Genomic DNA, 21,007 nt, shown 5'->3' with positions numbered 1-21,007 from the left:
AAGGCTGTTAAGTTCTCTGTTTAAGAGATGTTGTTCAAGCTGCTACGAGATTGCCTGATATGTGTACGGAGTCATAGTGTGTTCAACCTGTGTTGAACTTCACCTTATGCAAGGAAAGAACAGAGGCAATGCAGTTGTAGATTATTTTTTTCTGTTTTTTTCCTCTTGGTAAAAACATTGCATGCATACATACATACACATCCAAATAGCACCTCTCTGTGTGCACGTGTATACAGGGAGTAGAATGAGAATAGCTCAAAAAGAAACACAATATGCTGATCTCTAAGAGTTTGGAACTCCTTTTCTTTAAGATTTTTGTGTCTTTAGGTTTTGCATAAGTTATTTTTGAACTCTAGGTGCAGACTTAACTATGCGGATAATTTACTAGGGTAAAGATTCCAAGCACTGCAAATATTCACCTGGAAGTTATTTTGAAAACTAAATTAACTAAATTATTAAATAATTGCCTACCCAGCAGAAAAATCAACATATAATCTATTCCATGTATGCATTTCTGGTTTATTAGTCAGTGCCTTTAAGTTCACTATAGGCCTCCTGGGGCAAAAAGCAGACACCTGTTTAGGCACCTGGAAAATATGGTGATAATTGCATGGAAGATCCTTACAACAGACTGAAGTAAATAAAGATGTTGTTTCGTATGTATGATTCAGGCGATTCCAGTGCTACTGCGCAATTAAATTTCCTGTAGGTTCAGTGTTTGTAATGCAAAGCTATGCTTTGGGTGTGGTTGTTTGAAGATATAGTGAAATAATAAAATTCTGGAACAGCGATCTTGTGTGTTTTACTGAGAAACTCAAGTACGCACTCAGAGATTGAAGAACTGGTGCGTACTTGCCTCTTCTAAACATGAGCAACTCTTCTGTAACTTCTTTGCCACGTTTTGGTTTTGTTTTTTTTTTTTTTGTCTTTGCCAAATGGAAATTGCAAAGGTTTATCTAAATGTTAAGCTCTTCTACAGATCAGCAAAGTAGAGCAGTTACTTGAGCACTGCCAGGTCAGTAGTGCTGTGCAAGAGGTCACATAGCATACTGTACCACTTAAAACCAAGCAAGCTTAAGACACACTATGCTGTTGAGTTCATGTATATTCAAACAGAGCAAACCCACAAATAAGAGGTTCCATAATCATAGATTTTTTGGGAGCCTGAAACATGATGACTTTGTGTCTTATTTGTGCTGTAAAACACTTTTAGGAAGTCTCAGTTGAAGTAAGGAGGCAAGCAGAGGATTTAAAGGAAGATGGGGAGCGTATTTTCTCTAAAGTTAACAATCTGGATGAAAGGAACTGCACTGTAAGGTAAGTATTTCTTAATTTCTGGTTTTAAGAGATTTCTTATGACAACTCTGATCTGATCTTTTCCTGACCCGGACTGGAAGTTTTGCTATGAGGATTTCAGAGTTTTGCAATGCCTTTTTCCCTTGTTTCCCTCCTTTCCCCAACATACTTCAACGTGCATGACAGAATTAATGTTGGGACTGAAATTTATGGGGACTCTAGGGTGAACTTGAAATAATTGTAAAGTGTTGAGTGTATTACAATTTGTACAGAGCCAGGTGATTGCTATTAGTGTGCAAGAAATTATTCAGATTTTTTTTTTTATATTTATCAGTTACAGGTTTTTGGTGGGGGGGAAGCAGAGGGAATACTTGAGGTTTCCCAAAAGAGTTTTCCATTATTATCCTTGGCAAAGACAGCATGCTACTGGAACACAGTAGTGCTATAAATTGGACTTTTCTCTACTTGTCTCTTTACCAAATGCAGTACATGAACAAAAGCCATCAGAAGTTGTTTTCACGTTTGATCAGCTCTGCTTTTCTCTGTTAATTCATGTTTTAATTAAACTGTACAATATTTTCAGACCCTTTTCAAATGTATTACTATATGGACAATGCAGTTCAAGTCCTTAAATGTCTAGCATGCAGGGGGGTTCCCTCCCTCTGGCCTGCAGTTTGCCAGAGCTGTTGAAATGTAAGCAGTGATTTCACCGATCGCTGATACTGTGACTGATTAAGTGGTGTGTGGTAGCTGAGCTGAGATTAGCGATAGCAGTGTGTGCACAGGTTTGATAGCTCCAGGTTTTGTAACAGAAGAAACACATGTATAGGAAAAATAATTTCTACAGCCTTTCCTTGGTTCTGTAAGTGGTATTAATCTCTCAAGGGTAGAGAAAATTATGAACTGTAGCAAACACATACTCTAGGAGTGACCATAAAAGCTTGTAAAAAAAAATCAGTATTTATTTGTGGTTTTGTATGGTTGTATTTTACATGGCTTACAGCCCAGCTGAAGAGACCATCTGCTCTTTTTCTAATTCTTTGTAGCCCTTTGTACTTAACCATAATGATTTTAAAATGAATAGCCCATGAGGGTGTGAATGTGTGTGCGCATGTTCGCATGTGTGTGGAGGGGAGATGGGGCTGGAGAGGAGGGAGAGGGTAGGCAGGGGCACAACCACCCGGTAGCAGATGTGCTTCTGTAGGCAGACAGCATCTCTGGACAAGTAAAATTATTTCCATCCACCAGTGCTGAACCCTAGTCACAAAAGCATTTGAATAATACCCCTACGCCAGCATTTTAGCAGTGTTTGTGTAGCACAGTACTTGCTTTATCATCACGGAATTCATGAAAATCACATGACTGGGCACCAGCTGCAATAACTTTTTTTTTTCATCCAAAGCCTAGTTTGACATACAATTTCAGATGTAGTATTTGGCCGTTTCAATGCATTACAGGAGGTTTTGTAAAATGGTCTCTCTTGTAGTCTTTCCCTCAGCACTTGTATTATGCAGAGGGCTTATGTGTCTTCCATATTCAGAAAACTTAACTAAATAAAATCTCCCATTTGGGCATTTAATTTCTGTGTTGTGAACTACCATTGCATGATGATGAATGGCTCTCCTATGGGAAAGAATATGTATTTCCATGTTATCTTTTTTTAACAAGGCATTCCTTTCCTCAAAAGGAACTGGAGTCATCATGACATTAATTGATTTTATGGTTTTTGAGCTGCCCTAAAGGCATTTAGTTTCCTACGTTTAAAAGCGAGCAATTGGCAAATGGCTAGCAAATCTACCTAATCCATGGTATGTTCAGGAACATGAATATTAACCAAAACTAAGGACTTTCTTGTGGTCATATTTAATATTTTATTTGAAAATTCAGGTTTGGATTATACTGCTGATGGCCCTTATTTTGTGCTACTGAGGCCTGTATGCTACAGTTGCCTTTGTGCTACCAAAGCCAGCGTGACTGCGCTGGACACAGGAGCAGCCCTTCGGCTTATGTGGGCTAGATGTGGAGGGACCCAAGCTAAGAGCCAGCTGTAGAGTCCATGGTTGCCTTCTTGGGTTAGAGACTGTCAAATGCTATAAGGTGCCACCTTTGGCTTCCTTCCTCTCCAACTTTTTCAAAAAATTTAAAAAAAAAATGGGTTTTAAATAAACTTTGAATGTTTACTATTACAGCTTTCCCTGATTATTTTCAGGAATGAGTCTTTTTAATGGACTGAATCTAGAATGAAGAAGGGTTGGAGTATTGTAACAGCACATGGTTTAAAAAAAAAAAAAAAAGTGCAGGAAAAGTAATTTTTTTCTTCTGGACTTTTTCATTTTGCTTCATTTGGTTCATTTTACTACACCATGGTTTTTTGGTGCTCTTCTGTTTTTTAACACACAGTTGCAAAACCTAAATTAACATTACTTCTATGGGGTTTTTAAGATGATGAAGATAATTTGTGAACTCCTTTCATCTTTGGGCTGTATTTTTCCCCTCTGAGATTACTTAGTGCTTCCAAGGAATTCAGGTTGTTTCATCTCCCTCTTTAGAAAAGCTGCAACATGTTCCTCCAAATTACAGTGTTTAATAGGTTGGAGTATTATTTTTATAGGAAGAGAAAGTAGTGGTCCGTAGCAGCCATTGTTCATGCAAGAACCCAACCACTCTTGTTATGAACTTACAGGCATGCAAACAGTCATCTAACGTGAGCTGAATATTTTTATCCTGAGGCTTGATGCAGTTCTAAGTATGTTCTTTAGGATTGCTTAAAAGCATTATATGAGTCTGCTGATCTGTGAAACAAAAATGGATGCTTTTTTATTTATAATGATGCTACTCTTTCTAATTCAAATTAGTTACAAAAGCTTAGCTTTTGTAAAGTCTGTTTACATGTGTAAAGTCTATCCTTCTTTAAACATGTCTCTCTGTATTTGTCAACTCCATGACTTCTAAACAAACATAGCCCTTCGAAGTTTAAAGATGGAAATATGTGCTCTGGCCTGTAGTCCATGGCTTCCTGCAGGATGACACACACAAAAATCAATCTGCATTGAAAGAATAGTGCTTTCTGATTCTTTCTTTTCTGATTCTTAAGATTGTCATCTACTAGAGATGTTCACAGCCATTGCTCTTATTTACTTTCTGAGAACATTTGACTTGTATCTCTATTAATTTGTTTCTGCAATGTCTATGAAAATTACATAATTTAAAGTGAGAAAGGATTTATGAGATCACAGGTCGCAGAAAATCTTTCAACATTTAATAGGTGTGAACTACAAGAGCGTGTGCATGTCAAGTATAGGACCAAAGCATGACTCAGCTCTAATTAAACACTGTAAAATGTCTTTTAGTTCTTTCATGCCCTAGTAGTTGCTCCTATCTGAGCTCTTGCAGAGGAGCCATCCTTACCTTATAAAACCAAAGTAAAAATAATTTCTTGATGCCTAAGTTGACCTAAATGCCCAAGTTTAATGTTCTAAAAAAATCTTTGACAAGCGAGAACCAAGAGGCTACAGAGAGTTTCATTATTAGGCACTTCATAAGAAAACTGATTTTTAAGAGCTGGTGAATGTCTAGCCTCCATGCTCACCAGGTGGTGCAACAGCAAATTATTGTGCAGGGAAGATGGAGGACGTTCAGCAAAATAGGAATGTGAATAATCTTATGTCTTCTGAATCAAGTGAGATGGAAAAGAATTTACAAGTAGGTTATACACCATTTTTATGTGTGTTCATCTATATGACGCATATATGGATGTTTGTGTGTGTATATATATCCACACACATACAAAACATATATGTGTGTTTTGATGGTTATTTCTCTGAGCTTGTTCTGTTCTGTGACCACTATAGGGGTTGGAGCTACGTATCTGTAAGGGCTAATTAGCAGAGGGAAAAAGAAAAAGCAATCCACATTACACATTTGGACAAGTTAGTTTCTCATGTAATCTCATGTTTAGACATTGGAAATATTCTTATTAACTACACAGTTTTTTAAAACTCCAATAATTAAGTTCTGTGTTTTGGGTTTTTTACTGTGCTGTCAAAAAAACTATTATAGTAACAATTTACAGTGGTAGTATCTGCTTAGCTGGCAATTTAGGTATTGGAATGCAAGACTTGAAGGGTTTGGTTTTTGTTTTTTTTAATATGTAGCGAAGAGGCCATTTGCTTAAGTAGTTAAGCAGATCTCTGCTTGCAGGCATTGCATCACTTACGGATTTTAAACTTATATTCTCTGTTTACAATATATACATTGTTAGAGTCCGATTGAGAAGTTTTTCCTGTGAATGATATTGCAAGATGAGGGTATCTGGGTCATTGTAGGAATTATCAAGACATTGCCAGAGCTATATAAGCAGAATATTTTCACCCTCTTCCCTTTTCCTCTTGAGGAAGAAATTGTATGATCTTGTACAACTGCTTCCTTACAAATCAGTGAAAAATTACTTTGGCAAACATTTCATGCATGTATTAACAAGCTTCAATATTTTATGGTGCGAAAGAGGTCCAAATTATCTGTTTTACACTTCACATACAGCTGTTGTAATTTTTCACATAAATTTGTCTAAAGGAAAGAAATATTTCCTATTGGTTTCCTAAGTGCAGAATGACCTAACAAGTATTATTTTGTAGTAAATAAATTATAAATATGCATTATTACTTTTTTATCTAATGTGCAGTGTACTAGCAATTTCTACATTCATTTTATTCAAGAGCTTATACAGTGAAGTGTTCTCTTTTTAAAATCAATTTAAGTATAATAAGGACTATTATAAAGGTTTAAGTTTTTTGAGGAAGATTAATTATTAAGTTAAAGGGAGAAGAAAACATGCTTTTCATGTTGCCAGAACATACCAGTTTGGTTGAAGTAATGCTTCAGATATCTGAATTCTTAGTGGTAATGAATTTGCATGTGAAAATGCCTTCTTGGGTGAAGTTAGAAATAAAAAAAAAAAAAAAATCAAAATTGCAGTTTTCCCTTTCCAGCAAGTTGTGTGCAGCTATTTGTTGTCATCTGGAGGAAGTGCAGAAGAGCCAACATGAATCCCCACAGGCTCTTAGCTATTAACAAAGACTTTCAAGTATGTGAGCTGCTGAAGCCCTTTCTATTTACATTATCATTTCTTTATCATGAGATATGGATTATTAAGGCACCTGTCAGACCACTTTTTTTGCCAGTCCATTGTACTTATCATATGGACTAATAGATGATGCAGTACAGTCTGGGGCTGTTTCAAAGCTTGTATTTTGTTTGAAACTGAGAAAACACTTGTGTGGCTCTTCCTGTGCACACAGAAGCTACAGAAGAGAGAGAGTCCAGCAGCATCTATTAATGTAATATGAGCCCCCTGCCAACTTTCATCTTCCTTAGATTTCTGTAAATACTTGTAATTAGTACAAGTTGCATTGCCATGAACCACTATGTATTTCCAGTGTGCTAGTGTATGTGACTGACTAATAACAGCTAAATAAATGTCAGGCTTTGGGACCTTGAATCACTGATACCTGAAGGAAGGTGAGGGAAGCTGGTGCTTAAAAACACAGGCCAAAGGTCTGCCTAAGCTGGTTTCCTTTCTCTGACTGAACAGGAGCAGGTGATTGGAGGAGACAAAAACAAGGTGAACATGGAGCCATGCTGCTGGGTGTCCTTGCCCAGCCTCTGCTGGTCTGCAGCTAAGAGGTGCAATCCTAAATATTTGTGGTTAACAGCCCGTGATGTATTTTTCTTTCAGGAAGGTGCCAACTCTTGTTGGACCCACATTGACTTGTGACATCCATAGCTTTCTGTGTGGATGTGTTGTGGAGACAAGCACCTCCTCTGGGAGCTTTTGCTCCTCTGTGGGCTTTGCCCACCCTTATTTTCTTCTTCTGTGTCTTTCCATATTCTTATCTGTTCCTTTTGGAGTAGCGGGAGAACTGCAACAATGTTAGGGTGCACTGTGAATTCATAAAGTATCATAATGCTTACTTTATCTTGACTTTTTTCTTTTTTTTTATTTTTAACTGCTGTAGGGTGCAGAGATCATATGTTCATAGAATGATCTGTGAAATCCACCTTTTCCTTCCTGCATAGCAGTAATTGGTTATACATGATTGTATATGTTGCTGAGGTACAGGAAAAGCCATCCTGTGGGTTTCTTTGCATTTATTAAATCTGAGTTTTGTTTGTTGTTTTATGGCCCAATCATTCAATGATAGGAAATCCTTGGCTTGTGTCTTTATTACTCAGGGTAATTTCCTCCTAGCAGCAACTGTTGTGGTCTTCTTTTTCACCCTTTTGTAAATCATCTACATCTAACCAGCTCTGTTAATCATGTGATGATGCAAGTGAGGACTTTGTCCTACAGCAGTCAAATTTTTAAGAGCCTCTGGTGAGAATAATTTTTTTTTCTTTAGAAGCTTCTAAAAATCCAAGTAGTCTCTGTCATCCAGATCACTGTTGTCCATGTGTGTAGTGACTCTTTCAAAGAATAGTAATATATCCAAGACCCATCTTTTCTGCACAAGCCCAAATGATTCTTTGTCATTTTAACACTCTAGTTAGTGCAGCTGCTGAATCTCTACATATAATAGCTACCTGTTTGCTTAATTTAGATGTTAAGTTTATGGTTCTGAAGTTCTCCAGATTCACAATGAATATTTTTTTACTCTTGCTCTCTCATTCTCTCTCTTCAACACCCTCACCCATTCCCTCCCCAGACATTGCATGTGTCACTTTGCTCAAGCAGTTGCCCAAGTGTCAGAAGAACGGGTAGTTGTGCGTCACAGCTACCTACTATTGCAGCAATTTCCTATGGGAGTCTCAGGTGGTTATCCTATAGTCCGGGTAACTCATGACTACCCACTTAATGGTCGACAGCATCTGAGAATAATTCCAGAACAGGCTGCTCTTTGCTCACAGAGATGTGAAGGGGGGTCCTTGGCAATCTTCTGCTGCAGCCTTATTTTCTTTGTATTCTTACTGCTGTACTTTTGGCCCTGTAATCTCTCTGGCAGATACCTGTGTTTGAAAAGCACCTTTTTTTTGTTCTAGCACCTTTAAGAATTTGTACCTCAGCCTTCCCCTCCCCCCCTTTTTTTAACCTTATTGTGTTCATACATCTGTTTTGGTAGAGCAGTTCTGGATTTTCCTCATTTGGGTAGGACTTTAGTTCTCTGGTGGATGTCCTTTTAACTACTGTTTAATCCTGCCTTTGGAGGGGACAGAGAAAGGGGAGGAGAAAGGGTGGCCTTTTGGGTTTTTTGTTAGGTGTTACGCATTTTCTCAGAGTTACGTATATTGTATCTTCTGTCACATGTTATCTCTTAGCATTATGCCATCTGGCTTGTTCCTTTTAAAAATATTCCTCTTATGTATGTAAATGTCCTTTTCAAAACTAAATTCCACAGTGTGGATTCTTGATCTTTCAAGAATGAGTAATTGAAATACGTATGGCCACTGGCACGGGGTAGCTCAAGTAGCAAAGTTTTGAACCAGATTCTTCTCATGCCTCAGGATCAAGGCAGGAGTTGTATGATAAATTGTCCCACTTATAGTCTTTTTCTTCCTCCTGTTGTCCATATTAAAACTTTCAGGCTGCTTGAGCTGAGAGATGCGTGGTTCTTCAGGAGCATCCCAAATGCATTATTTTGGGATCAAGGATTGGTTATGGCTAAATGAAAGTGCTCAACCTTGCAGGTTCCTCCCATTGCCTTCCCATTCCTCCCTCTCCTAGCGGTGCTCAGCCCAGCAGCTGTCAGGTGCACGTCCTGCAGGTCGGTGTGATGCTCTGCTGTGGTTCACCACCAGCAGCTGCTGGATCTCATTAAATGGGTGCTGGACTGTCTCCAAAGTCTGCACTTCATTTACAGTACGCTTCGGTAATGTAGCCTTGTTTCTCGCCCATCCAATTTGCTCATTTCCCACACCCTTGAAAGCATGGCTTCTTCCTCTACCTTTGTTAGGTGAGTTTTGAACCCCTGTTTCTAACCTTGAGGGTAGCTGCCCCACCTCACGTACCCCCTTCCAGCTTCTTATTACTGAGTGAAGTTCCTTTCACTTAATTGCTGCTGGTGCTTATGTTCTCCACTGTGCCTGCAGTGACAGCTAGGGGTATGCAAGGCCACTGTGGTCTGGTAAAAGGAAGCATTGGAGGGTAGTTTCTTCTTAGGAAAAGTTTCCTCCCCTGCCCCCAAAGGTAAGCCTTACCAAGTGTGAGAAGCTGTGAGATGTCCTAGACATGATTCTGAAGGTACTGAAATTGCGGGCAGGTGAGAGGAATGGCACACAAAAAATTGCAGAGTGAGAATCAGATAATTTTGTAGCATGAGTCCATTTTTGTGTTCTGGTTTAGTTTTACTGCTTTCCCTGGGAAGAGGATTAGAAGGAAAACTATCTAAATACTAAGTTTTGTTGCATCATTTAAAATCCAGCTATCTTCTTGTGGCTACTTTAATAACAGTTGAGTAGGGAGATTAGAGATAATGTAAAATATAGTCTCCAGTGGTTATACTCATAAAAGCATCATATGCTGATGTATTATAGATTTTATTTTCCCTTAAGTTACTTGATGAAAAGCATCTTTGGAAATAGGTGACTGATTTGTCTCTTCAGTGCAGCGGTTCATATATTTCTAACATATGGAGTGGCTTTATGGTGTTCTGGTGCTAAAAGCTAGCCTGTGAAATGTTCACCTTCTGCTATAAGCCCTTAGGCAATATGAATTATTATTTGCTGTCACGCAGGAGACTCTTTAAGCCAGCAAATTTGAGTAAAGTTTTGTGCTAAAAAGTAACATGGCAGCTATAACTTCCGTTTTTCTGCATGGGCCAACGAGACTTGCTGCAGTCTGTTAGCCAGTTGTGTTGTATTGTCTAAACAGGTGAGTTTTCTTGAAGTCATTCTCTCTCTGTCTTGAAATCAAATAAACAACTTTGGGAGACAGAAAAACTGTAGGGGAGGGCATTAACTGAATATCAGTGCTGTACCATAGTACTTAACTGCAGTATGTGATTTTAAGTGCAGTTTAAATAACATTTTCCTCTTAAAGCGGTCATCTTTAAAATGATCTTTTAATACTTATTAAAGCCTTATCCACAGTTTCTCTATTAAATCTTTAATGTGTTCTTGTAGAAAAATTGAAAGGAGCATGAGCTTTGCTCTGATGAAGGCCACGATGCCTTTGGTTTCTAAAGATGGAGCGTGGGGGTGGTAATTTGCTCATGCAGCATGAAAGCATTTAGTTCTTTCCCTGCAGAATCTCCTGCAAGAGAGAGCGCCTGTGCACACAATGCATGCAAAAAAATTCAAGCTGGAGGGCTGTTGATGAAGACTCTCCTCTAAAATTAAAGACTTAGTTATTTGAACGTTGTTCAGAAAGGAGCCTAGTAACGCACTGATATTTTAAAATAATTTTAAATATTTAAGCTTGCAGAACTGCTGTTGAGATGCAGGTCATGATTTTCACAAATGAAAGGAAAAACCTGTAAAAAATTAAAGGCCTTTTAAAATCTTTTTTTTTTTTTAATAAACAAATCCAGGGACTGGGGGTGGGGGAATGGAAAAGCTTTGAAGTGTCTGAGATCTTTTCCCTGAGGTCAGAAGTTTCTGATGATGTAACATACAATACAGACCAAGCCTTCACTTATCAAGGTTAAAGTTGACGGAGCTTGTATGAACTTGTCAATCATAGGAAGCAGGCAAAAACAAGCCAGCTGTTGTGAGGCATGGCTTTGAAAATCCTCTGTGTTACAGTAAATGAGACGCAGAGGTTGAGACAGATTCAGTTCTGCGAAGCTTTCAAACCGGCTGGTACATTTGCAGGATGCAGAGCTCGCATATCCAGTGAATATGGGCAAACAGCTGTAAATCCTGGTAAGATTGTCTTGTCTTTAATGTTAAAGCCTAAGAGAAACAGCTAGGCATGCACGCCTTAACTGCCTTTTTCTGTCAGTTCTGAACAGAAATTTGCAGTATTAATTCATACAGTATTTCTTTTGTTCTCCAGGTCTTTGAGTACAGGCTGCATCTTCTGTACCTATCAGCAGAAGCTACAGTAGCAAATTAGGAACAATGGAATGCTTGGTACAGGATTTTATTTTGCTTAGCATAATTGACTGCTCTGTTTGCTGATGGGTTGGGAGAATAGGGGAGAACGTGAGTTAATTCCAGCCAAGATGCTCTGTGTGCATGTGCTCGCACACGCGCGCTGGTTTTAGCAGCTTTTGTTTTCACAGTTGGCATCATGCACACTGGAATTAGAAGGCAGTGCCTTTCGAAAATATTTGTTTTCTGAACCTGAGGGCTGCAGTGCCGCAGTTGTGGCTCAGGGTGCCAGGCTCAGGGTTCCTCTCAGCTAGGGGTGGTGCAAGAGCTTTTCATCTTGTCGTTTTCCTGGCAAGCCTGTTACTGTGAGTGCAGGCTTGCACGAAGACCTTTTCTACAGCAGCAGGAGATACTAGCTGGGAGTGTAAGAGAATTGGATGTGACTATTGGAAGCAAGCGGTGAGTGCAGCTCTGAGTGAAAAGATGGCTATTGAAATGTATGCATATGCATGCTAATTAATTTAAATAACTAGTTATGTTTTTTTTTTCCTTTAGAGGTGAGTTATGTGTTCATTTTGGTGCCTGCCTGAGAAACCCAGGTGACCTAGCTATTATTCACAAAGTGTTTCATTTTATAGCTTCTGTTCTGTTACCGATTTTTTTGTTCACTGCCAGCAGCTGTTTTCAGTAGTAATAGCAACAAGAAAATAGCAACAGCATTTTAAAAAAAAAAAGTCTGGCTGTAAAAAAAAAAAAATCAAAGGAGTGGCAACTGGAATGTAGGGGTTGGTTTGGTGGTTTTTTTTTTCTTTAGTTATTTGACAAAATGATTTTTCTTTGAGCTTTTTTTAATGGGACTGTGATTTCCTTGTTAGCACTGTCTGTAAGTATTGTCTTTTGTCTCTGCAATGGTTGCCATTTGTGTAATATGATGGCTCTTGTTATACTGTTGGGATATTCTGATGATTGAATTCAGTGTGTAAGTACAGAACACGTTAACTGGTTGACATAAGTGAGCAGAATTCCATGCAGGCAATCCCCTGTGTGCTAGGACAGGCATGCAATAGATAAAGCAAGTAAGAGTACAGCCATAAAAAATTATTTTTTTATCATTGATTTTTGATGTGCAGTAGAATGGAGGAGGGGCTTTTATTTTCTGAACTAAGGAAAGAAAAACATCCCTCTCTCTGCCCTTTCCCGCAGGATTCTTCCCTTCTACATAAAGGCCACTGTGCCGTTATAATAAATCTAATTTTAATCGGATTTGATTTTACTGTGGGCCTATGCATAGTGCTGTCACCCATGACTGACTGGCCTACATTTCATCCATCAACATATCTTTATTTATCTACTGCAGAATTAGAGTAGGTCTGTTAAATTTATTTCTGATTTTCATGGAGAGAGAGGTAGCATTTTTAGAAAGAGAAAGAATGTGATATGAAAACCCATTGCTGTGTATGTTGCCATGCAGGCAGGACAGGAGAGAAATTGTGGTGGGATCGACGGACTGGCGAGCAGCGTCTGTTATCGTATTTCATTCTTTGGTAAAGCCAGGTGATAATGCTAGTGTTGTTAAGCTAGAGTGACATTTTGCTGTATCACATTGGATGTAACAACTAAGCTGTATTTAGTGCAACTGACTAAACAGATAGCTGCCATCAAGGCACAGATAATGTTAACAGGCATTCAGACACAGAATTGGAATACCAAGTATCAGGCCATGATGAATGGGTCATAGTGTGATAGTGATGTGCCATGGGGTATGCTTTGTGAAATCTCTTGCCAGTTTTGTACCTTCAGTTGTCTTCTGAAGTATATCAGGGCATCTCTTTCTTTTCCTTTCTTTCTCTCTCTCTTTTTTTTTTTTTTTTTTGAGATCATTCTCTTTTGTTATTCTTTCTGGTTTAACACATGCTGTAGTTTTAAGACCATTTGCTTCAATAGTGCTTCTGGGATGCTAGTTGCCATCATCTGTCTCTTCAGACCAAGGCAGCAAACAGCTTTACTTCTTGGTACTGACTTATGTGCTGTGCCTCTTCCTGGAGTGACTACTATGCTACAGTCATCATGGTGATTAAATGGTTTGTTTTCTGGAGAGTCCTTTATTCTATTCGTCTTTAAAGATTTCAAAGTAGTTTTGTAGTCCAAGCTCTCATTTGGCATCATGAGGGTTTGAGCAACCTGATGTAGTGGAAGGTATCCCTGCCCATGGCAGTGGGGTTGGAACTCGATCTTTAAGGTCCTTTCCAACCCAAACCATTCTATGATCTTTGGAATATCCTTCCTGTGTCACTGTATGGTGGATGGTGCTGTACTGACTCAGCAGTGATAGCAGATACAGTGCTTATCAGAAAAACTGACCACTGCTAATATGATTGCCTTTATATTGGATGTCCAGATTGTGGTGTTTTGGTGTCAGAATCTTATCGGCATTGCAGTAGTAAAACCAACTTGAGAGTTTCAAAACATTGGAGTCCTAGAGTCTCTGGAAGAAAAAGCATGCGGGACTCAGATGAGGATTCAGATACCTAATAGAAGAAAGATGTTGGCATATGAGTGAAGTACTGACTCAAGTTATAATCCATAGACATCTTGGGTTTGATTTAGTTGGCTGAACCTGAGTGTCTAGTGAGACCTGAGATAACCCAGCAGTCCCATTTGCCTGCCATCTGCCATTTCTTAGGGGAACTGTTGCCTTTGAATCTTTAAAGTTTCTGAAATGGTATAAGACATCTATGTTTGGGTAACTAAATTGATCCCCTCGTCAGTAACACCAATGTGTGATTTGACTGTAGAGACTACTTCAGGGTGAGCTGAATCTATTCGGTTGCATTGACCACATCAGTATGGATTAAAATGTGGTATTAGACCTCAAACTTTTTCCTAAATTTCAATCAATCTTAACCTATGCATCCTGTTCCAACTTTGTAGCATCCTGTTGTGGTCTTAAGCAGAATTATACCGGGTAGAAGAAACTGCTCTTTATTTGCGGACTGTTGCAGAAGTGCTTTTGGATCCTAGTGTGCCAAGTGCCAGACAAACAATGAAAACATAGTTTCAGCACATAAACATAGTTTAAGCACATAAAGTTCACCACTGAAAAAGTACCATATCGGCAAGGTCTTTGCCTATAAACAGGGTTTTGGCATAAACAAAGGCTGTGTTTCACAATTGCTATAAACCACATAATTACCTGTTTTGAGCCAGGTCAGTTCCTTGATCCAATTTTCAGTGGGGCTGTACAATTCCTACTGCTATTACAGTGGACAGACAAAACCAGAGTGGACTGAAGAGACTGCCTCTTTTGCAAAATGTCTGCCTTTAGATCAGTTTAAAGGGACTGCAAAACTGTGGCCTTGATTATGAGGGGGTTGATGTTATTGCAGGGTGAGTGCTCTTACAGAGGAGTCTTACTCGGATGTGAAGGCCTTTTTCCAGTGTAGCTTGTAGCGTTTGAGAAGAAATTTAAGCTAAATCAGAACCAGCCACTCTATTTGCTCTCTTTTGCCAGTAAGCTAGTGCAGGACGTTGTTGCCTACATGACTGTGCTTATGTTTCATGGTGAAACTTTTGCACAGAGGTGAGATCTTCAACAAACTATGCATTTTTCAAATGTTGGCTAATGCATTTTTGCAAAGCTTATCTAGTTGTGGATTTTAAAGTTGGAGTGTCTTGTGGCACTGTGTGGCTTGGCCTGAAGCATTCTCAAGAAACTGTAAATCAGATAAAAATCAGACACATTGAGTTTATCGAAGTGACTTTCATTTATTGAGATACGACATTCAGTCAGATTATTCTCCCACTCTGTCCACATCTAGTCAAATCCTGAGTGTGGGGCAAATGAAAGAAGTAGTTTGGGGTTGTTTTGTTTTTTTTTTTATGACAACCAAAAACGTTACCTTTCTGATAGGTATCTATACATAATGATTCATATTGGTAATTGCTCATTGACTCCACTGGCAGGTTCCTATTATTGTACATGTGTATGTGTATATATGTCTCTCCATGGTTTAACTGAACTGTAATAGCTTACACTATTGTTACCTGTCTCCCAGTTAGAATAGCCTGCTGAGTTATTGCTGGACTGGGTAGGAGGCTTTGTTGATTTCCCCAGCTTAGCAGTTGTTTGGCCTTTACATTTCAGCTGTGGGCATGTATGCTCCCAAACTAACAGAGCCAGAAGGATACCAAGAGATGTACTTGTCTGTCTGGGTAGAAAATACTTAGTGCTGTTATGGAGATACATGTTTCCACCCCCGTGGTGGTAAGCAGTGGTGGTGTGTTTGGTGGCTAGGGCCATTATATGGAATGTGCAAGCCAGAGAGCAGAGCTCGTACTGAGCTCACCTGGCCAACAAGTGTGCAGCCTCTTGGCCCTCCACACAGAGCTCCTCTGTGAGAGCTGAGCCCTCTTCTAAATGAGAACTTCTTGAAAATGTGGAGGACTGTTTTTTGTAATGAAACAGTTCCTTCTTTTTTCAGTTAGAAGCATATTTTGGGTTTCTGTCTGCCACCATTTAGATATGAAGGCTCCTGTACCTAAATACCAAAAGCAGGTACGGTAGAAAAGGCTCATGTTAGCCTTCGGTACTAGGCTTACCCTTACTGAATACCACTTGTATCAACAGCATAATGCTGTTGATGACACTTGCTTTGCAGTTCAGGTTAAGTGAGTGGCGTAAGTAGTCTGACAGTCAAAAGTGTAACGTCGTTGTGTGCCAGAGGTGGGGAATGTGGTGTGATTCTGCTGTGTGGTTTCCTGATTCTGCTGCATCAGGAAGGCTCTTGCATTTGGATAGTTGTGGCATTGTATCATGGGAATGGGGATGGCAGAGCTTTGGGTTTGAAGATAACTTAAGAGTTTAATGTTTTTGATAATGACGGGTTTGTTATCTAGAATGAAAGCGTTCATTAAGTCAATTATCATGTTTTCAGATGACTGTTCTGTGTCTCTCATGGATGTTTGGTTGTAAATGATGAGTTCCTCAGTGGTATGTTATCCTTGTATAATCCTATGGACCTCATTTCCAAAACAGCTATATGCTGGGCACATCTTTTACATGAAACACCAACAGATTTAAAGTAACTTGGTGGAATTCTTGGTATTGATAGTAATGTAACACCTTTGCAGGTTCTTGCCAGTGTGTTCTCCTGGGGCTTGAAGCTTGCTTTCTTTTCCTCCTTTCTGAACAGTAAGCTCAAATCTCTCCAAAGTGATGTGATAAGCATGCTTTGCATGAATACCCACTCACACTGAATGCAAACTAGCCTTAGTGTTGAACATAGCCACCTTTCCTCAGACCCATTTTCTGCGGCACTGCAAAATGTTTGGTTAATTTTGTGGAAGCTGTATGAAGGCACGTATGTAATCTCTGAATTTTATCTCTACGTTTGCAAATGTAGCATCTCTAAATTTCTCTGTGCTGTGATTCTTGATTTCCTTTTACTCTATTTTGGAAGGTGACAGGACTACTAAAGCATTCATTGCTTCTGAGCCAGGGCAATATTAAACAAATTTGGTGAGATGCTTTGGATATGTAAACCTGTCAGATCGGTGGTAAACTCTGTCCTGTTTGCTTCTACCAGCACACCCATTGGTGATGTGCATATGAAGTTCAGTGTGTACTTTGCAAACTGTCTGAGGTAGTGCATGTAATTTGTCTTTGCGACATTTTGTGCCATGCCCCTGATCCTTCTGTGCACCTGAGTGCAGCTGTTACACTGTCTTGTGTTACGGCTTATGTATGTGAACATGAATAGAGAGTCCTGAAGAATATTTTTGGTACAGGTTAACTAGGAGAAAATTGTGCTCTACATGGATTGTCTAGACAATTAAAAACGCTGATTTAAACACAGTATTTCATACTTAAGGCCTGCAGTCTTCATTTGGTAAATATTTCCATTAAAATTAGTGGAACTGTTTACAAGCCCAGTTCTGCCTACATTGAGCTCACTAGGGAAAACCAGCTGACTCTAGAGATGCCATGTAACCAAATGTGAATAACGTTGGTCTTTCTGGCCTTACATCATTTCACTTAGCAAAACCGTCCTTCATCTAGTGTTAAAATAAAAGTCAAGAAATACTGCTTTGTAAAACAGAATTAACTCAGAATTTGTCAGACAACTTGAAGTTGTCTGAACGAAGTGCTTTTATTTCAGGGCAATATGAAGAGATCTGAGTTCAAACAGTATTCAACTCCTCATTCATGTTAAATTGAAAATTTACCTTTTAAAATTGAATTTTAAAATTTGACCCTTCACATGAGAGAGAGAGATTGTGTATGTGACTGTTCAGGAACTAAATTGTGAAAAAGACATCTCTCTCAGAAGTACAATGCTATTTTATTACTGACATGTAAAAATCAGTGTGAAGCACAATTATTAAAAATCCCATATATCAGGCAGTTTAATGACAATGTCCAGACTTTTTTTAGAACTTTTATTAGAACTTTTTTTAGAACTTTTTTCCATAAGTGCTAAAACATCACAGATCCAAGAACTAAAAAATAATAATTTTGAATGCAATTTGACTGTACAGGTGTGAAAGTAGAATGCACATCTAATCAGTTGTCTTCCCACAATACTTTTTTTTAAAAGATTTGTTTTAATTTAATTAAAATAGTAATGCAGTGTGTAATTGCTCCATTTTGTTTTCTTCTTGAAATTATAATTTACTTTAACCTATTATTTATTATGTGCTTTTATCTCAAATTGCATTTTTATACACACTGATGTTAACTACCTATAGGTTTACTCTCAAAACTGATACAATAACTTTAACCTGTTTACACTGAAAATTCAAGTTAACCTTACTTTACAAATAGGCTGGGAAAGATGCCTCTTTCACAGTCCTCTCAAAAGAATGCTTGGGCAGTACATGTCTACAGGCGTACTATTTCTAAATACAGAGACTAGTGCTGTTCGTAGCATAAATAATATTAGCAGCTCTCTGAAGCCTTTTACTTCTATGTTGCAGCTTCTTTTCTAAGCTCAGTGTCTTTTCAGCCTCTTTTAAGCAGAGAGCAAACCTGTCTCCTTGTGGGACTCCAGAGGTACTTTTTTTTCTGCCTTCTCTATCTTTCTCAATGTGTCTTTATCTGCTGAGCACAAATGAACTACATGTCTTGTGGCAAAGCACAAGCCTGGAGCTGTGAAATAGAGAGTGTAAAATTGGAATAAACCCAGAAATGTTTCTGTCTAAGATAAGGCCTTTTTGGCCATTGTTTGTCATTTGTGCTGACAGGGCAAAAGAAGGTGAAGTTTAAAATAAGCCTGACTGGTAAATACTATCCTTTCTAAATTTCCTTTTCTGCCTTTTTTTCAGGAGGTGTTCTTTTTCACTTTCCCAGCTTTTTAGCTTCGGCAAATGTTTTGTTTGCACTTTTGTCATTTTTCACCACTAATGCCAAAATGCAACCTCCAGATTTATAATTCAAGTCATGGTATTCAATTTGCATTTAAAATGGCACTGAATTATTAATTTTGCACATAAAGAAGCAGCTTGTTTTCCGCACTTCAATACTGACTCTGAAACAAGAAGAGAACAGCATTCCTCTTCTCTAGATGGTTTTATTTTCTACCAACATTTGCACGTTTGGCTATGCCTAATACATCAGCATTTGAGATGTGCTGTGCATTTGACTATGCCATGCATATTTGCAGCACCTCGGGTTACCCAAAGGTTATGTCACGTCCTGTGGTGCTCCATACCCTAATTTAGCCTGACATGATGCTTTGACTCATCACGTTAGATTAGGTACAGCGCGCGTGTGTGTACGTGAAAGGATGATTTTGTGCCATACAATTACTGTAGATTGGAGGAGTTGGTGTTAAATGTTGTATGTGATCTCAGTGTTCAAGCCTCCTGGATTGGTGTGTTGGCCCCGCACCAAAGGAAGTAAATCAACAGCGCACTAACGACGTGTTCTTTTCTCTAGGCAAGCTGACACAGGGGCCCTGAGAGAAAACCCACGGGATAAGAGGGATCAGCTGGACCAGAATTTAGGCCACAAGTGGAAGGCATCTGTCAGACCTTTGCATGCACGAGAGCCTACAGTTCTGCCTCACGAGAGCAGGGGGAGGTCTGGGACATTGCCTAGTGACTACCGATACTCTCAGGAAAACGTGAACGAGAAGAGAAAGGATCACAGCCTGCCTCATCTCCTCAGCTCAGAGCCACAGACCGTGAACGAGAACCACTCCTGTCTGTCCCAGGGCAAAGGAGAGGAAAACCGTAGGGCAGAGCCGGCACTGCTGAACAAGAAGCGTGGACCTGCTCCTCAGAGGCCACCACCACCTAAAAGAGATAAATACAGGCGACCAGACAATTCTGCGTCATCACTTGGCACCTCTTCTGAATCTCTGCTGGTAACACCTAGCCGACCCTTTCCATCCTCATCCCCCAGCTCCACTGAAATATTTGCTAGTCACTCATCTCTCTGTCAGAGTCCTGCAGCTTTCAGTGGAAAACTGAAGAGTGCTAATCCACAGCAGCTCCAGCAAGCAGCATCCACAGATAATGTTTGTCAGCACTTAGAAGAAAAAACGCACCTTAGGTCTGAGTCTGTATTATCTTCCAAGTATCGGTATCTTCAAAAACCTGGCATGGAGACATCAAGGTCCCCTTCTCCTCAGTTTGCACCACAGAAGCTCACTGATAAGCCTCCAGTGTCCGTACAGGATGACAACCCAGCCAGGTACTAGATGTAACTTGTTTGCTGTTTTATCAATGCTTTTTGCCCAGTTAGACCTTATTAATGGTTGACTGTTCATTTTCTTTACTAAAAGCACACCCTTCGGTTTCATTAAGCAGGAGCCATCCCAGCATGTCTTAAAGAGACCTAAGACTTATGTGAAATTTCAAGTGGTACCTTTAAAGTCCTTCAACCAGTCTGTGGTTTCTTTTAGTTGACTGATGCTGCTTAGGTGTTACAGCTGGTAGTTAGTAGAGAATGAAAGGGATGAATTCAAATGGATTTTCCACTGGAAGTCTGGGCAAAATCAGATGATCCCCTGTCATAATTTCTGCCACCTGAGTCTGTGTATGAATACAAATTGATGTAGGGACAAAGTAGATGCAGGAAGGGAAGCTGTATCCTTTGTGAGAACATCTGTTTTGAAAGTGCAAACAGTAAGGTACAGTGCCAAATTATGACTGTTTTCATGTTGCTTTTACGATGAAACATGGCACTCCAGGTAGTCTGTAGAGGGCTGAAGATTCTGCAGGAGAACATCAGTCCTTTCCAAGGCTAGATAAACTCAGAATTAGACAAACTGAAATTAGTTGATTGCTGTCTCTGTCATATGCTGCTAACATCATAAAAGGTTATTCTCCCACAAGATAAAAAACTCAGGACATTCAGGAATCTTAGTTTTCATAAATCCTTCCGCACTGTAATTCATGGTTAAAGAATTAAAACCTCTGAGCTGAATGAATGCAGAGGTTACTTCTCTCAGCAAAAGTTGTTGGAATAGCTTTCCTCTACAGTAATGTACTAGACTCAATCATGCTGTTTTCCAGTGTGCCTTATGACGTAGAAAACATGAATCCCTTTTTTCCTAAACATGCCTTGATGTTTTTGCTCTTGTAACTGGAGGAAAAAAATATTTCATCCTGCAGTGTTTTTAACACGAAGTAATAGTACAGTTTACTATGAAAAGTGCCGCATGTCATGTGAACTCTAGCA

The 21,007-nt window shown here is 39.2% G+C and overlaps 1 protein-coding gene across 1 annotated transcript in view; it reads left to right on the top strand.

Moving 5' to 3' along the window:
• SHROOM2 (shroom family member 2) overlaps window positions 1–21,007 on the top strand; it is a gene marked incomplete at its 5' end in the record, with an annotated part of 44,201 nt that overhangs the window by 8,622 nt on the left and 14,572 nt on the right. Inside the window, 2 exons of the mRNA XM_010086410.1 lie at window positions 1,214–1,317; window positions 19,259–20,017. Coding sequence (XP_010084712.1) covers window positions 1,214–1,317; window positions 19,259–20,017 — 863 coding nt within the window. The remainder of the gene's footprint in view (window positions 1–1,213; window positions 1,318–19,258; window positions 20,018–21,007) is intronic.

Source organism: Pterocles gutturalis, unplaced genomic scaffold (genome assembly GCF_000699245.1).
Source record: "Pterocles gutturalis isolate BGI_N339 unplaced genomic scaffold, ASM69924v1 scaffold546, whole genome shotgun sequence".
NCBI lineage: Eukaryota > Metazoa > Chordata > Aves > Pterocliformes > Pteroclidae > Pterocles > Pterocles gutturalis.
This window is presented reverse-complemented; position numbering and strand designations above follow the sequence as displayed.